This window comes from Nyctereutes procyonoides, unplaced genomic scaffold, assembly GCF_905146905.1.
Source record: "Nyctereutes procyonoides isolate TBG_1078 unplaced genomic scaffold, NYPRO_anot_genome, whole genome shotgun sequence".
NCBI classification, from domain to species: Eukaryota; Metazoa; Chordata; class Mammalia; order Carnivora; family Canidae; genus Nyctereutes; species Nyctereutes procyonoides.
Window position 1 is genome coordinate 16,277,725 of NW_026575132.1, and position 20,065 is coordinate 16,297,789.

At 37.5% G+C, this 20,065-nt stretch overlaps 1 protein-coding gene across 3 annotated transcripts in view; it reads right to left on the reverse strand.

Moving 5' to 3' along the window:
* PLEKHM3 (pleckstrin homology domain containing M3) overlaps positions 1-20,065 on the reverse strand; it is a 173,666-nt gene that overhangs the window by 22,545 nt on the left and 131,056 nt on the right. For all 3 annotated transcript variants that reach the window (XM_055345361.1, XM_055345359.1, XM_055345360.1), the window contains exon 7: positions 3,982-4,139. In XM_055345361.1, coding sequence (XP_055201336.1) covers positions 3,982-4,139 — 158 coding nt within the window. The remainder of the gene's footprint in view (positions 1-3,981; positions 4,140-20,065) is intronic.

Sequence of the window (20,065 nt, forward strand, 5' to 3'; positions counted from 1 at the left end):
ACATTATTAATTAGAGTCAACAGTCTTTTTTTTTTTAAGATTTTATTTATTCATGAGAGAGACAGAGAAAGAGAGAGGCAGAGACATAGGCAGAGGGAGAAGCAGGCTCCATGCAGGAAGCCTGACGTGGGACTCGATCCCGGATCTCCAGGCTCATGCCCTGTGCTGAAGGTGGCTCTAAATCGCTGAGCCACCCGAGCTGCCCAGAGTCAACAGTCTAAATTAAGGTTCTCTCCGTGTTGCACAGCTATATGAGTTTTGACAAATGTTATAGTGGGCATATATATATATATATACACACAGATATATATACACATACAGAATAATTTTACTACCCTAAAAAACCTCCTGTGCATTACCTGGTCATCTTTCTTTATGTATTCCCGAGCCCCTGGTAATCACTGATTTCATTTTATTTTTCACTGTTTCTGCAGTTTTGCTCCTTTCAGAATGTTATATAGTTGGGCTCGTACAGTATGTAGCCTTTACAGACTGCTTATTTCATTCTGTATATGCATTTAAAGTTCCTCCATGTCCTTTTTTGGCTTTATAGCTCATTTCTTTTATCGCTGGGTAATATTCCATCACATGGATATACCACAGTTTATTTATCCATCCACATGTGAAGGACCCCTAGGTTGTTCTTAGCTTTTGGTGATTATGAGTAGACCTGCTATAAACATCTCTGTGTAAGGTTTTGTGTGGACATAAATTATCAACTCATGTGTTACTTACAAATATATTGTTTAATCTACAAAAATGTTGGGATTTTGCAGGTATCATTGTTACTGATTTCTAGTTTAATTTCCTTATGGCTTGAAAGCATACTTTGCATGATTTCTATTCTTGTAAATTTGTTCAGATGTATTTTATGGCCCAGAATATGGTCTCTCTTGTTAAATGTTCCATGTGAGCTTGAGAATGCATATTCTGTTGTTGTTGGATGAACAACATGAATTGGCAGAGATGTCAATTAGATCCAGTTGACTGATAATGCTTTTCAGCTTAACGATATGCTTAAACTGATTTTCTGCCTGCTGGTTACTGACAGGGATGTTGAAGTCTAACTATAATAGTGGATAGATACGTATAGTTGTGCATTTGTCTGTTTCTCCTTGTAATTCTATTTTTTTTTTTTGTCGTCACATATATCGTGACTCTGCTTATGCACATCAAGGATTGTTGTGCCTTCCTGGAGAACTGACTGCTTTATCATTATGTGATACCCCTCTTTATCCCTGTGTGAAGGATTGGTATTATTTCTTTAAATATTCAACAAAATTCATCTATGAAGTCATCTGGCTTTATGGGAAGATTTAAAAACAAATTAATTCAGTTTCTTTACTTGTTATAGGGCTATTCATATTTCTATTTCTTCTTGAGTCTCTTTTGGTAATTTGTTTTTCTAGAAACTTATTCATTTCATCTAAGTTGTCTAACTTGTTGGAATATAGTCATTTATGGTATTTCTTTATAATTAATTGCTTTTTCCTTTTTCCTTCCTGATTTTGAGTATTTGGTCTTTCCTACTAATTTCTTGGTCAGTCTAGCCAAAGAGTTTTCAATTTTGTTGATTCTTTCAAGAAGCAATTTGTAATTTCATTGCTGTACTGTTTTTCTATCTTCCATTTCATTGATATCTGTTCTAATCTTTACTCTTAACTTTCTTCTGCTCACTTTGGATTTAGTTTGTTCTTTGTTATCTGGCTTCTCAAAGGAATTTCTGGTAATGGATTTGAGACCTTTTTTTTTTCTTTTGTTTTAAAAAAGATCTTATTTACTTATTCATGAGAGAGAGAGAGAGAGAGAGAGATAGGCAGAGGGAGAAGCAGACTACCTGCAGGGAGCCCAATGTGGGACTTGATCTCAGGACCCCGGGATCACAACCTGAGCCAAAGGCAGATGCTCAAACATTGAGCCACAGGTGCCCCTCCTTTCTTTTTTTTCTGACATGTTTTTTCATGATATGTTTATAGCTATAGGTTATACTCTAAGTACTATGTTAGCTGCATTCCATACTTTTTAATTTTATATTTCATTTTCATTCATTTCAAAATATTTTAAAATTTCTCTTGTAATTTATTTCTTCTTTGACTATAAATTTTTAGTTTGTTTGATTTAATTTCCAAATATTTGAGGGTTTCTCAGATTTTTTTCCTATTGGGGATCTTAATTCAATGTGTCAGAGAATATACTTGGTATGGTTTCAGTTTTTAAAAATTTATTGAAACTCATGAGACACCTGGGTGGCTACTGGTTAAGCAGCTGCCTTTGGCTCGGGTCATGATCTCAGGGTCCTGGGATGGAGCTATGCACTGGGCTCTCTGCTCAGTGGGGAGTTACTTCTCCCTCTCCCCTGGTTCCTCCCTCCCCTGCTTGTGTTCTCTCTCTCTCTCTCTCAAATAAATAAAATCTTTTAAAAAATTTATTGAATTTTTTTTTGTGACCCAGCATATAGTTTATACAGTTGGAAGCATTTTTAACTTAATTTTTAATTTTTTTATGAAACACTTTTGATTATGATCTAATGCATATACCATAAAATTCATTCTTTTAAAGTATATAATTCAGTGATTTTTAATGTATTCACAAGACCATGTAACCATCACCACAGTCTAATTCCAGAACATTCTTGTTACTCCTAAAACAAATTAGTACCCATGAGGAGTTATTCTTTTTCGTTTCTCCCATGACCGAGGCAACTACTAATATACCTTCTGTCTCTATGTATTTGCCTATTTGGGACATTTCATATACACAGAACATAAAATATGTGGCCTTTTGTGTCTGGCTTCTCTCACTTGGCATAATGTTTTTAAGGTTCACCCATACTGCAGCCTGTATCAGATTCCTTTTCAGACTGGATTATATTCCATTATATGGATATACCACATCTTGTTTATCCATTCATCAGTTGATGGACACTTTTTGGCTATTATGAATACTGCTGTGAACATCTGTGTACAAGTTTTTGTGTGGTGTACATTTTTAAGAAGTCTATAATCTCTAGGCTATGAGTTAAGTACCTGTACTCAGGAAATAAGGCTGGAGTGTGTGTGTGTGTATCTTTCTGTGTGTGGAGCCAACCCAAGTTCCTGTATGTTTACAAAGAGTCTGTGGGTTTAAGAAGAGGCCAGAAGAGCTGAGTCAACTCTTAATATCTTAGTTTTACCCTACATGCTTCAGCTCTCCCTGGCTACATGCCTCCCCTTCTGTTCTGAACCACAGTGTAAGTGAGCCCTGCTGGGTGGGAAATGAAGCATGATTTCATGGCCAAAGAAGCCAGTGCACAGACACATAAACAGTATATATTTCTATGATGCTTTTGGAATGAAAGGAAAAGTGATATGTATCATTTTGTGATTCAAGAAAAGCAATAGTAAAAACCGTACTCTCAAGTTAGCGGGAGAAGAAAATCATCCATCAATCAATGAATGCGATGATGCCCAAATATTACTTTGGTTAGAAAAATAATCCCACATAAACTCCCACTTTTCTCTCCTTTGGATCCTAAAACTTTCATCACCACACTGCAGCGCATCTGTGGAGAAACGCATGTGGTGAGCCAGACAGCTGTTCCCCAGTGTCTTGTAGTTTTATTCCTGGCGGTCAGTCCAGTTTTAGCATTGCTATGAAACTGCGATTTCCCTTTGCCTATCATTTGGCCCTGAAATGTTGTGAGGATTCTTCTTCCCTGATCTTCACTCTAAAAATGAATCTAAACACTCTTCATTACCTAAGAAGGCAGAGTTAGGTGATGTTTTTTTTGCAACTCTTTTATCTCATTCTGGATAAAGATAGTGAAGTGAGCTGGGAATGAATACAGGAAACCAAAGGGTAAAAAATGTTCTCCTCGAATAAGGGAAATCTGATACAAGGTAAGAGAGATACAGTGCTTGACTAAAAGTTGGCCTGATTTGACCAAATAAAACTTCATGTGACATATTAAGGTATACTTTTATAAGACAAGAGATTCTGTACCTGCTTGTTGAAATATCCTCAAAAGGGTAGAGGATCTCTCCATTGTTACAGATTTCACAGATGAACCCCTTCTGGCTACAGAGACTGCAGCTGTACACGTGTGAGGTGGCAAATTTAATGACCTTGCCCAAGAATGGAGCCAGCTTCCCCTCTATTACCTGCAGAAAGAGAAATGGGACAGGGAAGCAAGTCCATTGAGAACAGAAGTCTTGCAGACCCAGGAAGACTGGAATTCCTTTCCTTTACACAACAGGAAAACCTCTAATTATAATTTCTCAGCAACTCTGAGAAAGAAAAGACAGTATTTTCACTCCAAAAGAACTCTCTGGTTTAAACCGCTGGAGGTTGGAAAATGAAGATGTTGAAACTTCTTTTGTATTCCTCTTTCACTGTAGCGTGATATAGGGAATTGAGAACCAACAAATGGGGAACGCTACTTTCATAGACCAACTTACTGTTATGGTGTGCTATTAGAGGAATGGGGTAGATTTCCCAAGATTAGAAAACATGCAAGGTAAACATTAACGTAGAATATTATGTTGTAAATTCAATAATACCTATCCTCTGATGAGTTAATAGTATAGCTTCTTTTACCATCTTCCCCAAAACATGTAACATATGTGGAAAAATAGGTTTCTTTTGGTGCTAATAATAAGTATGTTAATATAAAGAGATTGCAATTTGACAGTCTGAGAGCTGCATTCATCCTGAGGATTTTTTTTTTTAATTTTAGTGTTTTAAAAAATGATCCAATTTGATAACTGGGAGATTTCACAGAAAAATCCTGAATTTGGGCTTTTTGGGAAAAATAATCAGATTTAGCAAAACCAGGCCTGAATTCCAACATGATGATGATCCTGATTATGAGTAGGGGCTGCTTGCTCCCACAGAAGCACATGTTCTGCGGTTGACAGTTGTCCCCTTCTAGGTCCTACTATTTTGAATCTGCTTGCATACCACCATTACATTACCTGTTGGCCCGCAAACATCCGTGAGTCTGGAACCAATGGTTAGTCAGATCCCTTTTCACTTAAGTAATGCTGAATGAGCTTCAAAGACTTCAGCAGTTCAAAACTGATATGAAAAAAATCTGCCTTCTTTCTCATCCATGCATGGGTATATACATGCTGATTTTGACATAACGAAGATTCAATTTAATTTGGAAATAGCTAGAAATAACTGGTAATAGCTGGATACTTTCACATCATGGAATAATCTCATGATGTTTTAAAAATGAAGAGAACAAGTTGGAAAAGCAGATCTTTCACTGTGTATATAGTTTTTTTTTGCATTTTTAAAAACAATGTATATTATTTTTGTATTAAGATACAGAAAGTGAACAGAAAATAATGTTCACTGCTTTATAAGAGTGGATTTTCTTTTTCTTAATAAAGAGAATAGAAATTATGCTGGCTGTTTTTTGAGTCAAGCAAGTACATTTTCTGCCATCCTTTTACTTACTCTCCTCTGCACTTCTTTCATGAAGCCATAGGCCAACCTCCTTTTATTTATATTTTCTCAAGAGCCATTAACATTGATGAACCCCAGTAACGTGTACTCCTAATACCACCACATGATATACACTTTCTAAGAAATAACCACTACCAAATCTTATACCAACCACCGGTAAACACTTTCCAATGTGTCATAGGGTTATTTCTAAATTGTGGTAACAATAGTTCAGCAGAGTTTGGTTTTACTTATGTTCCTCTTTCCTAAACAAGCAAGGTTAATGACACATTCAGAGATGCACGAACAAAATATAGCTCAGTTGGGGGAAAACATCAGGATATAGAACAGTCCAGAAACCAGGTGAGTAAAGATTTTTTGGAGGAACTGAGGGTAAGAAGGGAATATGTGGAAGAAAGTTATTATCTAGGGTCTAAAGGAGAAGGCTAGGCATCTTATGCATAAAGGTTTTTTTTTTCCTGTTAGAAAACTTCCTTGAGACAAAGGGTGTGAACATTTTGAAGGCTCTTGAAATATTTCACCAAATTTACACTGCCAGAAATGTAAATGTATTTCTATCGGAAGACTTTAATGAGCTTTAAAAAATTAATCTGAGGACTGGTATCTTTATAATATTTATTCTCCCTATCAAAGGACCTTACCCATATCTTCATTTTATTAAATCTTCATTTGTTATTGCTTAATAAAGTTTTGGGTTATTTTCCCCTGTATAAGCAACTCACACTATTATTTAGGTTATTTTAGGGTTAAACTTTTATATAATACTTTTCCTTATTAGCTATTGCTGGTTTTAGAATATATTGACATTTGAGTATATCTTATATATATAACTATTTCACTGAATCTTCATGGATGCAAATCACTTTTAGGTGATTCTTTTGGGTTTTCTGAAAGTAATAACTTGGTCCCTTCCTTTCTAATGTTATATCTCTTATTTATGTTTCATGTCTTATTTCATTGTCCAGTGACCCTAAAATAATTTGATGTAATGGTGTTAGCAGATATTCTCGCTATTTCCATGAGAATTAAACAGGAAATTATGTAGTCTACAGTGAATGGTTCGTTTTCTCCATCAAACACATATAGTCATTCACCACATTTATTAATTCCCTCTCCTTTTTAGTAGCAGCTTTGAGATACAATTAACATGCCAAGTAATTCACCTATGTAAAGTCTACAGTTAAATGGTTTTTAGCATATTCACAGAGTTGTATGCCATCATCATAGTCAGTTGTAGAACATTTCACCAACACTTGCAAAAAACCCTATACCTATTAGCAGTTGCTCCCCCCCCCCCCCCCGCATAACCTGTCTCCTCCCCACCAAGCCCTAAGGAACCAATAATCTTTTTTTGTCTCCATAGATTTACCTCTTCTGGACATTTCATATAAATAGACTCATACAATATATGGTTTTTTATGACTGCTTCTTTCAGCATAATGTTTTCAAGGTTCATGTTGATTCTCTTTTGATATCTCTGGTATAAGTAAGTCTCTTTTTCCTGTCTTGCCAGCTATTAGCACTCCTCTCTAGATTAATGAAATCATTTTCTAGTTTTACTTCTGGAAGCCAGTCTTTTCCCTCTGGTTCATCCACAGCATATATACTAACCAATTTTGGACATCATCTTTATCAAATATCATCTCTTCTTTCAAATCTTGGTGAATTCTTATTTTGTTATTAATAAAAGTTCACTCATTCATTTCATAAAATTATATTGAGTTACAATGTCCTATATACTCACTAAAGGAGTGAACCAGATAAGACTGGAGCTTACGTTTTTGCTTGGTGTGCAAGCGTCTCCATTAACTTATTCCATACTATTTATCCAGGCTCATTTTCCATTTCTTACTACATACCTTCCATTTTAAGAAAACTTTTCCCTGTGTAGAATATGCTTACTTTTGCTCTTGTGCCTTCACCCATGTCATTTCCTGTCTTAAGTTTCACTTCTTAACACATATTTATATTTCACCTAGGCTTCATGGCTCAGATCTAGTCAGTTTCATCTGGAAAGCCATCTTTGGCTACTTCAACTGTTACACTTCTCTTGTGCTTCAAATAATTTACTTTCAGAACTTGATGCTGTTTTGTACTCTTTACTATTGTTTAACGTGATTGTTTTGCTTATCCAACCAGATTGAACATATAAAAATGGTGATACTAAATGTAAAACGGTGATTTTACCTATAAAATGGTGATTTTATATGGAACGATCTAAGAATGTAAATTGCTTGAAGGCAAAGACTGAGTCTCACACTTGTTTTAAATATCCCTTCTGCCAGGGACATGAGTTCTTGTTGATTGACCAAGGATGCCTTCCTATTTTCCTCCTTGCCAGCAGCAGTCACATCTTAGGGTTGTCTTTGTGTCACAAACATTTTTAACCATTCTGTGTGATTTAGGGAAGAGCATAAAGAGTGCGAGGACCTGGTGGCTGCTCAGCTGTTCAGGAACTTTTTTTGCTTCTTTATACTTAATTAATTGCTCTATTTGTTAGCGTAGGGTTCATGGCCATGTTCCAAAGAGCTGACGATGCTGAAAGTTTTTCCTCTAGAAAAGTGAGGTAATAGTCTATACGTTTATTTTAGAATGTACACACATTTCTTTAATAGTATAGAAAAGAAAACTATAGGTACAGATATATTTAGGACGTTTAAAGCTTGTCTTTGTATACAACTACTAGCAGCACTGGAAACAGAATCCATTCTGGCTTCTGGTCTAGAAGTTTCATCACCACAAAGAAGTAGGTTCTAAAGTATGAAATCTCCTTGGTTCAAAAAAAAAAAATCTCCTTGGTTCTTTTTAAAAATCAGATATATCTTCGCTTTGGATGATTGCTTAAAAAGAAATCAAGTATCCTATACCCCTACCACCTCCTCCTGCCTCCAAGAGTCTTGCAACTTACACTCCCAATTCCTATCCATCTTGGTGGAGCCTTAAGGTTAGGAACATGTTCCATAAACACCACAAAGAGGATGGCCTCACAGAAGACCAAAGCCTAAGGAGCCACTATCTTCAGGGTCCAAATGAGAACCAAGTAGAAAAGGGTCACCAGGATGCCGATGGGTCTGGAAAATGACTATGGGTAGGGAAAAGTCAAATGTCCAATAAGCCAACAAGCTTGCCAGCAACCACACAGCCTGAGAGAAGTCACACATGAGACCTCTTCTGTGTCAACCCTAAATTGGAGCACTTCCCCGGGTAGTGTTACTACCTAGAGTAACAACAGTCTTCAATAGGGCCCGGCATGGGGAAAAGTTCTGCAAACTGGGTATTTAGATTAGAGTTGATCCAGGGGATTCTGATACCACTAAGAGCAAGCCAGGACTGATCAGGACAAAGAAAACCACAAAAGTACTTCCTTAATAAAACTGGCCAAAGCTTGTTTAAAAAAAGAAAAACAAAACCTAACCTTCGTAGTTTTAGCTTGACAACTTGGCTGTATTTTTCTGGTGTGTGGTAGTTTGATTCACCAGGGAGTCTCCCAGAGAGGCTGACATTACAGAGTTTTCCATATTCCCTCAGAACTTACTTGTCTCTGGGTACTGGGAAACAGCAAAGCAGAGTGGAAAAGGCAAAGCTGATCTGAGTCCTATTCTATCTAGTTCATCCGCTTTCCAGCCATGAGATGTTGGCAAATTACTTAACCTTTTCGAGTCCCAGTTCATCAACTGAAAAGTTAGGATAATACCTACCTCGTAGGGTCGAAGGACGCATCAGATTTAATATAATGAAAGCACTGGATATAATGTCTAACTTAGAGCAAGTAATTAATAAATAATAGCTTATTATTTATCTTAATCTAAATAGAAACTTTAGATGATTTAGATTCATTCCAACTTTCAAACACTTGAGATTTACAGCAGGGGGGAGAAAAGAAAGGTCTTTTTTTAATATGTCATTTCTAAAGGGAGAGAAAGAGAGAGAGAGGTGGGAGGAGGAAGGGCCAAGGGAGAGGAAGAGAGAGAATCTTCAGCAGGTTCCATGCCCAGTGCAGAGTCTGACTCGGGACCTGATCTCACAACCCTGGGATCATGACCTGAGCTGAAAACAAGAGTCAGAGGCTGAATGAACGGAGTCCCTCAGGCACCCTACATATCATTTTTTAAAAGGTATCAAATTGTCTTTCTGTTGGATGGAATCAGTAGCAATTAATGTAAAGCGGTCAGTTCCATTCCCTCCAACACTGCTGTTAATAAAGGAACAAGGCTTCTTTTTGCCAGGCAGGATGCTGGGGAAAGACAGTTAACACACCTCAAGCTTGATTTGACTCACTCATATAACACCTTAGCAACACTTGGAAACTATCTTTCTTAATCTTTTCTTGCTTGTAATTAGTCACAGGTTAATATAACTTTATAATAACCCATCAAAAGTCACAAGGCCATTCCATGTTTAGCATAACAGGCTTGTGGTTTCCGTTAATCAGGTGGTCATTTAGGGATGTCAGGAGTGAAGGTGAAATAGAACTCTGAGATAAGGTTGTTATCCTTCCACTTATTTTCCTCAAATGGCCAGTCTACGTGAACAAAATCATGACAAAGTAGTTAGCAGAAGACATCTGTAGCTCTTCCCCATCTCCCAGCCCCCTGACTACTCCTCATCTTCTTTGTACCAAACTGCCCTATCTCCTTGAGAAAAGGCAGATGTCCAAAATGGGGGAAAAGTGTTTGCTTCTGTTTTCCATTATACTTAATTTCTTATACTAAGGAAGGTACTACTCTGATTGACTTATTTGGAGAGTGTGCATATGTGAGAGGTATTTTACTGGTCAGGTAGTCAAAGAATATATACTTTCATTTGTAATTTAAAGTTATGTGTCCCTGAGCTCTGGGTATTATACTATATGTTGGCAAATTGAATTTAAATAAATAAAATTACGTGTCTTCTCATCACATGGTAGGATAAGGACAAAAGGCAACATCAAGCTGGTATCTTCACAATTCTATTTTTTACTTTTGCAATCTTTCTACAATTCTTTTCACTCATTTCAGGTACTTCTAAAACTCAAGGAGCTGGCAAATGTCACTTTTCATCATCCAGCTGGCTGACAAATATAACAAATATGCTTACTCTTCTTGTGTGACTGCAGCCCACGAAAGCTGCCTGGTTGAACTTCCAGCTCAGGGATACACACATTTTCCCCCCTTTCTATTCTGGTCAAGATGGTCAGCATTGGAATTTGAGGCCTATGGCTTTCTTGCAGACTAAGACAACAGACTTTATTTGATTTACTTTCTTGCAGACCAATCAAAAATTACAATTAAGTTAAAAAATAACCTAGTGCTGCCTTCTCCAAACCACAGTTTCAGAAACAGCTGCTTATTACTCATGTGTGGCACCAGGAAATTGCAGTGTCATGTTCAAGGTCTGTGGCCAATAGAGATCTGTGGGATTGGGAAAAGGGCACAAATGATTCTTTTATGTCCGTTACCTTCACTCCCTTGGCACCACAACACCATTCAAAATCTACAGGGGGAGAGGGACAGACCACTAGTAACTTGGGCAAGAAAAGAGGAAAAACTCTTTCTCATTGAATTTCTTTATGCAGTGGCTCATTCTTTCCCCGATTTGTCAAGTTACCTTCCATTTCAATACAAGCATTCCTCAGCCATTGTGTAACATCTAGATTCTGGACAACTGTTGGGAATACTGTGATGAAGAGGGCTGTTGCACTTGACAAATGGCCCCTCCTTAAAAGTCTAACCAGAAGACCCCATTCACGGTAAACAAAGCCACCTGCCACTCATTGGTAACAAGCTAGCTTGATGAAATGAAAGAATCAAAACTGTCACACACTGTAAAATGATTTCAAATATAATTTAGTTTGCATTTGCTTCGCCAGAGGGCTATGAAAGGTTTTGCTATTTTTTCTCTGCCATTTCTCAGCTGTAACAGGTGGGTACTGTGAAGTCCAGTGACCTTGGTCAGGTGAATTCGTAGAGAGCTAGGAAAAAACAGTCTGTAGATTCTGCTCAGGTTTGAAAACCCTAACAGTAAGAATATTCTGAATCTTCATTCAATTCTAAATTTTTCTTAATTGTAAATCCTTAAAAATATAAAATAAAAAGCATACCACCATATTATTTTTCTTAAAAACAGAAAATAACTAGAGGCGCCTGGCTGGCTCAGTCAGCACAGTATGCGACTCCAGATCTTGGGGTCGTGAGTTCACCCACATTGGGCGTTTACTTAAAAAGGGGGGAAAAAAGAAAACAAGTAGTATAAGGGATTTTCCTATTTCAAAAAGTTTGTTAAAACCCTACTTTCCCATAATTAACCTTTGAGCTCCTTTTTTCTTTTTCTAAAGAAAGACAGCACGAGTGGGGGAAGGGGCAGAGGGAGAGAATCTCAAATGGACTCCATGTTAAGCAGAGCCCGATGCAGGCCTTGATCTCACAACCTTGAAACCATGACGTAAGCTGAAACCAAGAAGCTGAGGCTCAACCGACTGAGCCACCCAGGTGTCCCTGAGCTCCTTATAATGGCTCAGTGCTGGGAGGTTGGTGTGTAAACAGAAAACTTCTCTGATCAGCTGCTCCCCACCCCTCTCACAGGACCGAAACTTTGGCTAATCAAGCACTTTGCTGCAGGTGGACTATGATGTCACCAATTAGCTATTATCTGAACCCTTCCCAAAGGTGACAATTTCAACTTAGACTTTGTAAACTATGTGATAATTTAATCTGGTGTTGATGTAATTGGGTAGATTAGGGTATGGCCATCATCATTTCCATCAAATTGCATTTTGCTTCCTGCTGGAAAGTCTCAGGGAATAAAAGAAAAACAATTTCCTTTGGTGAGTGAATTGCAAAGATAAACCCCAGAACACAAATTTCTTATTCAGAAAAATATATGGGATGGGGCCTACTTCAGAGAATTTTTTCTGCACTAGGTAAAGTGCCTCCATGGGCACGACCCCAAGGAACTTCAGAGGAAGCATTTGCAAAGGGTGAGTACATGTATTTATGAGGAAAATGGATTAAAATATTTCAAATCGAGACAGTTCCAGAAAATTCCCATGGTCAGCAGGGTTTTACTTCTCTATTGAGTTAATTAGTTGTATGTCTGAAATAAATCATATTTAGGTCTCTATTGTTCATTTTGGCTCTAGTTAAGATACTAGTGAGTCACTGAAAAGTAAGGAGACTTCCTAAGTGGTCTTTTACACTCAGCTTCCTTACTTCATATCTGAGAAAACCAAGGCCCCGTGATGCCGTGAGCTACTCAAGATCACTCAGCTGATTGGCGGCAGACCCAGAGTCTCCCTGTTTAAGCAACCTTTCACTATTCGAGGAAGGGATACTTCTAAGGGCATCTGAGGTCAGAGAGCAGCCCCTAGGTTTGGTTCAGCCTGGGAATTCTGAGGTTCCTGGATGTCTACTGACCCACCATGTATAAACAGAGGATTTCTAAACTGACTCAGTCCCAGCATGAAAGCAAGATGCACTGTCTACATCTCTATCTACATCTACCCACAATTTTGATCCAAACTAGACCTGCCTTTGGCTTATAGAAACACTTTTTTTGTCCAACATATTCTCTTCTCGTATAACAATTCTCTTAAATGGTCACATCTTGTGTTGTTTTCTGAATATGGAATATGATTTTGAATACATTATTCTTAGATTACTAGGATATTCACTGGTTAAAGTAACCACCAAATTCTGTGGCAAAAATGGACTTAACATCAAGTTAAACCCTAGCCTACTTACCAAAAGTAGAGAAGTAACTTCGTAAAAGGAGAAGCAACTACAGCTGGAAAGAGCAAAGCAAAACAGAACAACTCCACCTATGCATGTAACATGGGAGAAATGAAAGAAGTATGCTTTTCAGAGAGGGCTCAAGTAGAGACCAATATAAAACATCTTAACAGAAAACAACAAAAGACTCCACACTTGAAGGAGAAAGATATCCGGAGAAATAAAAGCAGCATTACCTGATTACGTAAGGATAGGAGAGACATAAAAGGCCAAGAGAAAGGGAAGGAGAAGTAGGGAAAGGATGGAAACAGGAAAAAAAATTAATAGTAAGAAGCAAAATTGAAATGGTCACAGAAACAAAGGAGAGAGCTGACTGTGGGCTGAGATGGCAGCGAGGCGGCCAGGTTTCCATCCCAGCCGTGCGTGTCCCCATGAGCTGAGCAACCTTTTGTAAGTCACTTCACTTCTCCGTGCCTCGGCTTCCTCATCCACAGAATAAAGGGATTGCACGAAGTCATTCCAAAGTGAAGGATCAATAAGGGTCCCTCTCAGTTTGAAGATTCTATGATTTTGTGATTAACCAACAGGGAAAACATCAAAAGAAGCTTGTTGAATACCCCCAGGAATGTAGAAAGGGAATATCTGGGGAGATAGATAAAAGGTGAGTTTAACCAGACTAATTAGAAGATACCCAAGGAAATTTTCAAAAGAAGTGAAATAATGTCACCAGCTTTTTATTCCTCTGCTTGCTGAGTGCCATTCAAAGAGGGAGTTAATGCTTTTTAGGAATCATCCCCTCACAGGTGTGCAACCAGATATCAGTTTTCCCGAAGACGTCTGCAAATCCCTTCCTTTCATCAATGCATTTAATTAGTTAAAGTTTAGATAGCACTTACGGACGAAAGGCACAATATAAGTGCTCAAAATTATTATTACTTAACAGCTTTTATGAGACCAGCAATGCCTAAGACTAAATGAGAAACCAAAATTAGTTTCTGGCTAGAAGGTTGTGATCTAATAAATTGCTGAGTTATTGATGTGAGGAAAAACAACCCTGCATATAAACTGAAATAGGTGCTCTTTATTAGCTTGCATGCCATTGTCCTAAGACAGCTGGTAATTTTTCTTCCTTGCCTCAAGGAGTCAACAAGTAGTAAACCACCACTTACCGCACAGTACTGATTATGATTTCATACATCCTGTTTTTCAAGAATATTATCTGCTGTGTTTGTAGCATCTGTATGCTGGACATCTGTATACCCAGGATATGGATTCAAATATATATGGGAACTTACCATACAATAAAAGTGGGGAAAGATAGGTTATTTAATAAACGATGCTGGGGTAACTGGTTAGACATTGTGGAAAAAATACAACTGAATCTCTAACTCATTTCATAAAAGAAGTAACCGCAAATAAATTGGAAGATTTAAATACAAAAAGAAAACCATAAAATATTAGAGAAAAATGTTAGAAAAATATTTATGTGGGGCAAATATTTTATAATCTTAGAAGCCATAAGAGTGATAAATGTGAATATGTAAAATTAAAAAATTAGTAAACTACAAAATACCACTTACAAAGTGACATGACAAAAACAAACTGGGAAAGATAGTTCCCATTTATATAAAAAAGTGCCAATTTCCTTAATATAGAAAGAGCTCTTTTAAACTAATGAGAAAAGACTAATAACATAAATATAGGTTAATGAAATAAACAGGCAATTTACAAAAACTACAAATGGTGAATAACAAAAAAAGATGCTAAACCTTACTTACAATGGAAAAGCATATAAATTAAAACAATAGTGTGAAGTTATTTTTTATTAGATTGGCTAGGATTAAAAATATTAATATAGACAATGTGGGTGTAGGAAAATAGGTACTCTTAAGATGCTGAATGGAAGTAAAAACTGGTTTCACCTTTTCAGAAGGCAAGTGGCAGTACTTATCAAAGTACAAAGCGCGCCTACCCTTTGACCTGGCAGTCTCATATTAACTAATTTACACTACAGACACAGTCACACAAGTGCTCAGGGAAATATATGAGGATGTTTACTGCAGTATTGGTTCTAGTAGAAAAAGATGCACTGGTTAAAAATTAGGATAACTCTGGGCGCCTGGGTGGCACAGTCAGTTGAACATCTGATTCTTGATTTTGACTCTGGTCCTGAACTTGAGGTTATGGGATTGAGCCCTGCCAAGCACTCTGTGCTAGACACGGAGTCTGCTTGAGATTTCTTTCCTTTTGCCCTTCCCTGTGCTCCAGCGCACGAGCACTGTCTCTCCCTCTCTCTTTCTTTAAAATAAATAAAATACATCTTTAAAAAAATGAAGATAACTGTATACTATGCAGCTGATGAAAAAATGAGGTAAATCTTTATATGCAGTCAATATGCACATAGGCCTGGATGTTCACAGCATATTATTAGGTGAAAAAGGCAAGCTGCAGAAAAATAGTATTGCTTGATCCCATTTGCAAAAAAAATAAAAAATTAAATTAAAAATTAACATTTGTAAATGTGTAGAAATGTCTAGAAGAAGATAGGCCAGCTACAATAATGAAAACTACTTCTGCAGAGTGGTATGTTGGGGGAGAAAAGGGCAGACTTTAAAAATAGAAATCTGTAATGAAATATCAGAATGGGAGATTAAGAAAACAATCCCATTTACAACTGCATTGAAAAGAATAAAATACCCAGGAATAAGTTTAATCAAGGAGGTGAAAGCCCCACACACTGAAAACTGTAAGACACCGATGAAAGACACTGAAGACACAAATAAATGGAAAGATAATCTGTGCTCACAGATTATAAGAATTAGTATTGTTAAAATGTCCACACTACCCAAAGAAATCTACAGATTCAGTGGAATTCCTACCAAGATTCCAATAGCATTTTTCACAGAAACAGAACAAACAATCCTAAAATTTGGATGGAACCACAAAAGACCCCAAATAGCCAAAGCAATCTTGAGAAGGAAGAACACAGCCAGAAGTATCATGTTCCCTGATTTCAAACTATATTTCAAAGCTATAGTAATCAAATCAGCATGGTACTGGCATAAAAACAGACAAACAGATCAACGGCACAGAATAGACAGCCTGGAAATAAACCCACATGTTTATAGTCAACTAATTTATGACAAAGGAGCCAAACATATACAATGGGAAAAAAGTTTCTTCAGTAAATAGTGCTGGGAAAACTGAATAGGTACCTACAAAAGAACTGAACTGGATTGCTATTTTATACCATACATAAAAAATTAATATGGATTAAAGATTGGAATATAAGACCTGAAACCAGGGGCACCTGGGTGGCTCAGTGGTTGAGCATCTGCCTTTGGCTCAGGATCCCGGGGTCCTAGGATCGAGTTCCACATCAGACCCCCCAGGGAGCCTGCTTCTCCCTCTACCTATGTCTCTCTGTCTCTCATGTGTCTCTGTGTCTTTCATGAATAAATAAAATCTTAAAAAAAAAAAAGACCTGAAACCATAAAACTCCTAGAAGAAAACATAGGTGGTAAGCTCCTTGACATCAGTCTTGCGAGGATGTTTTTTGGATTTGACACCAAAAGCAATGGCCACAAAAGCAAAATAAACAAGTGGGATTACATTAAACTAAAAGGCTTCTACACGAAGAAGGAAACCATCAACAAAATAACAGGGCAAACTAGGGAATGGGAGAAGATATCTATAAATACTATATCTGATAAGGTGTTAACATACAAAATATATAAAGAACTCCAACAGCAAAAAAGGAATCTGATTAAAAAATGGGCAGAGATACACCTTGGCAAGAGGCTGCACTGCCACCCTGGGTTACTTTTTTTTTTTTTTTTCACCCTGGGTTACTTTTGATGTCATTTCCAGGACTGATAGCTCTCTCATCCCTGATCTCTGGAAAAGAGACTGTGTTCACCAAGTCTCCCTATCAGGAATTTACTGACCATCTTGTAACGACCCACACCAGAGTTTCTGTGCAGAGGATCCAGGCTCCAGCTGTGGCCACCAAATAGTTTTTTTGTTTATTGTTTTAAAGATCAATTGATTTTAGAGAGCACAGGTGCTCAGGGGGAGGCAGAGAGAGAGACTCTCAAGCAAATTCTTGGTGGAGCCCAATGTGGGGCTCAGCCCCAGGACCCTGAGATCATGACCTGAGCTGAAATCAGAATCAGATGCTTAACTGACTCAGCCACCCAGGTGTCCCACCACCCCATAGTTTTATACAAAAAAAAAATAAAGTGAATTAAGCTTGTTAAAAGAACAGGGATCCCTGGGTGGCGCAGCGGTTTGGCGCCTGCCTTTGGCCCAGGGCGCGATCCTGGAGACCCAGGATCAAATCCCGCATCGGGCTCCCGGTGCATGGAGCCTGCTTCTCCCTCTGCCTGTGTCTCTGCCTCTCTCTCTCTCTCTCTCTCTCTCTCTCTCTGTGTGTGTGACTATCATGAATAAATAAAAATTAAAAAAAAAAAGCTTGTTAAAAGAACAAATAGAGGATCTGAATGGACATTTTTCCAAAGAAGACATACAGATGGTCAAAAGGTCCATTAAAGGTGCTCAACATCATTAACCACCAGGAAAATACAAATCAAAATCACAGTCAACTATCATATTGCATTTAGAATGGCTATTATTGAAAAAGACTAAAAATAACAAGTGTTGGTGAAAAATGTGGCATAAAGGGGAACCCTTGCGCACTGTTGGTGGGAATGTAATTTGGTGCAGCCACTATGGAACATAGTATGGAGGTTCTTCAAAAAATTAAAAATAGAACCACCATATGATTCCACTTCTGGGTATTAATATGAAGAAAACAAAAATATTAATGAGAAAAGATACTTGCACTCCCATGATCACTGCAGCATTATTTCCAATAGCCAAGATACAGTAACAATCTAAGTGTTCATCAATGGAAGAATAAAGAAACTGCAACACACACAGTTATATAGCCCAGCCATAAAAAAGAGTGAAATCTTGTGACAACATGGATGAACCCAGAGGGCATTATGTTAAGTGAAATGTCAGACAGAAAGACAAATACTGTATGATCTCACAATGTAGAATCTAAAACAACAACAAAACCCGAACCCAAGCTCCTAGATACAGAGAACATGGTGGTGGTGGTTGCTGGGGGTGGTAGTAAGTAAAATAGACGAAGAAAGTCAAAAAGTACATATGTCCAGTTATAAATTAGTTATGGGGCTGTAATGTACAGAATGGTGACTATAATTAACTGTATTACATATTTGAAAGTAGCTGAGAATAGATCTTTAAAAATTCTCATGGGGAGAAAAAGTTTTTTGTTAATTATGTATGGTGATTTATGCTGTGGTGACTATTTCTCAATATACAACAATAGCAAATCATGTTGAATACTTGAAATGATTATGTCACATATCCATCATACCTCAAAAAAAGGAAAGAAATCTATCATAGACATTCAAAGGTGATCATTTCTTAGAAGTAAAAGAGTGGAGAGGGAAGAGAAATTTGAGTGGTAACACTGGGAGAACAAATTAGTGACTATGTGGATAATGTTTGTAATACAGAGTTAAACTTCCATTTTGAGGTTTGCCAACAGTTTTTTAGCCTCACGCCTGCCTTTCCTGTGCCCCACACCTGGGTAAGCTGATGGGAAGCCCAAGTGTTCTCCCTTTAGCACCTGCAGGAGATTCAAACCACCCAATTTCCTGCTTCCTATGGGAATCCTCACCCAGGCCCACCCCCTAACCGCAATAAAACCCTCAAGCCAGTCTGCTTTCCTCTCTCCAGCCATTTTGGACGTGTTTGAGACTGCTCTGCTTGTCCCCAAGACCTCAATTTGTAAGTAACTAGACTTTTTGTACTTTCAAAATATCTGTATAAAGATTCTGGTTTTTTTTTTTTATGTTTAAGTAATGAGAGTTAACACCTTTATAGTAAATGTTTAAATTGTTAAAAAAAAATGACAGCTCCATGAAGCAAGGCTTTAGAAATATAGAAGTGAAATTTGCATATGCATATATGTGAACATTATAAAAATGCAGAAGACTTTCATTTTTTTGGTTTTATATTGGCCTCTGTTTTCACTTGTCTCTGATAATATATTTTTACAAAAGTTCCTGAAAATTGCCTATCAGTGAACCTGTCATGACTGCTTTAGACTTAATGCTTGTATCTAAGGAGACCTATGTGTCTAATCAGAATGTTCCCTGACTTATGGGCGCTTTTAGGTTTTGGAAGGTAACACTGCCCCATTCAATTAGAATGACTTATAAGATATGTGGAGTGTCAATAGCCCTATCTAATACCAGGCAATTTAAGGTCAGGTTTTTGTTTACATAATTATCACCGAATTCTAGACATTTAATCTTATCTCTTTAAATACCTAACTGGGAGTTAGCAAGTAAGCAATCAGGATGCATATTGCATTTTCTACAAAACTTAAATGCTTTAAATGCCCTTTTGCAACTCTGCTTCTTCCTTCCTGCCCTCCCAGAAATAACCTGACCTTACGGCTCCCTCCCCTGAAGCACATTATTTGATCTTGATCACCTGGCTGGTCCCTAAATTCCAATAGTTTTAAATGGTGTTTTTGTAGTCAATAAGAGAAATAGTATCGATACATATTTTAAATCCATTCCCTAGACATTCAGAGGTCACAGTAGTTCCATACCACCCAGAGCACCGTGCAAGCGAGGTCTATTACCCAGCTTGAACATTTTTACCGCGTAGTTTGGTGTCAACCCAAGGAGAAGTCAGTGTACTGACTCAACTGCCTTAGACTTGGCCTTAAGCAAAAAATGAAAACTGGGATTTTACAACAGGATGACATTCCTAGATAAGATCAGGTTCAAAGAGAAAAGTATTTTGAATAGCAGGCCCACATGCGACATATTCAGAGTTTTGGCAAACTCTAAATGGAAAAG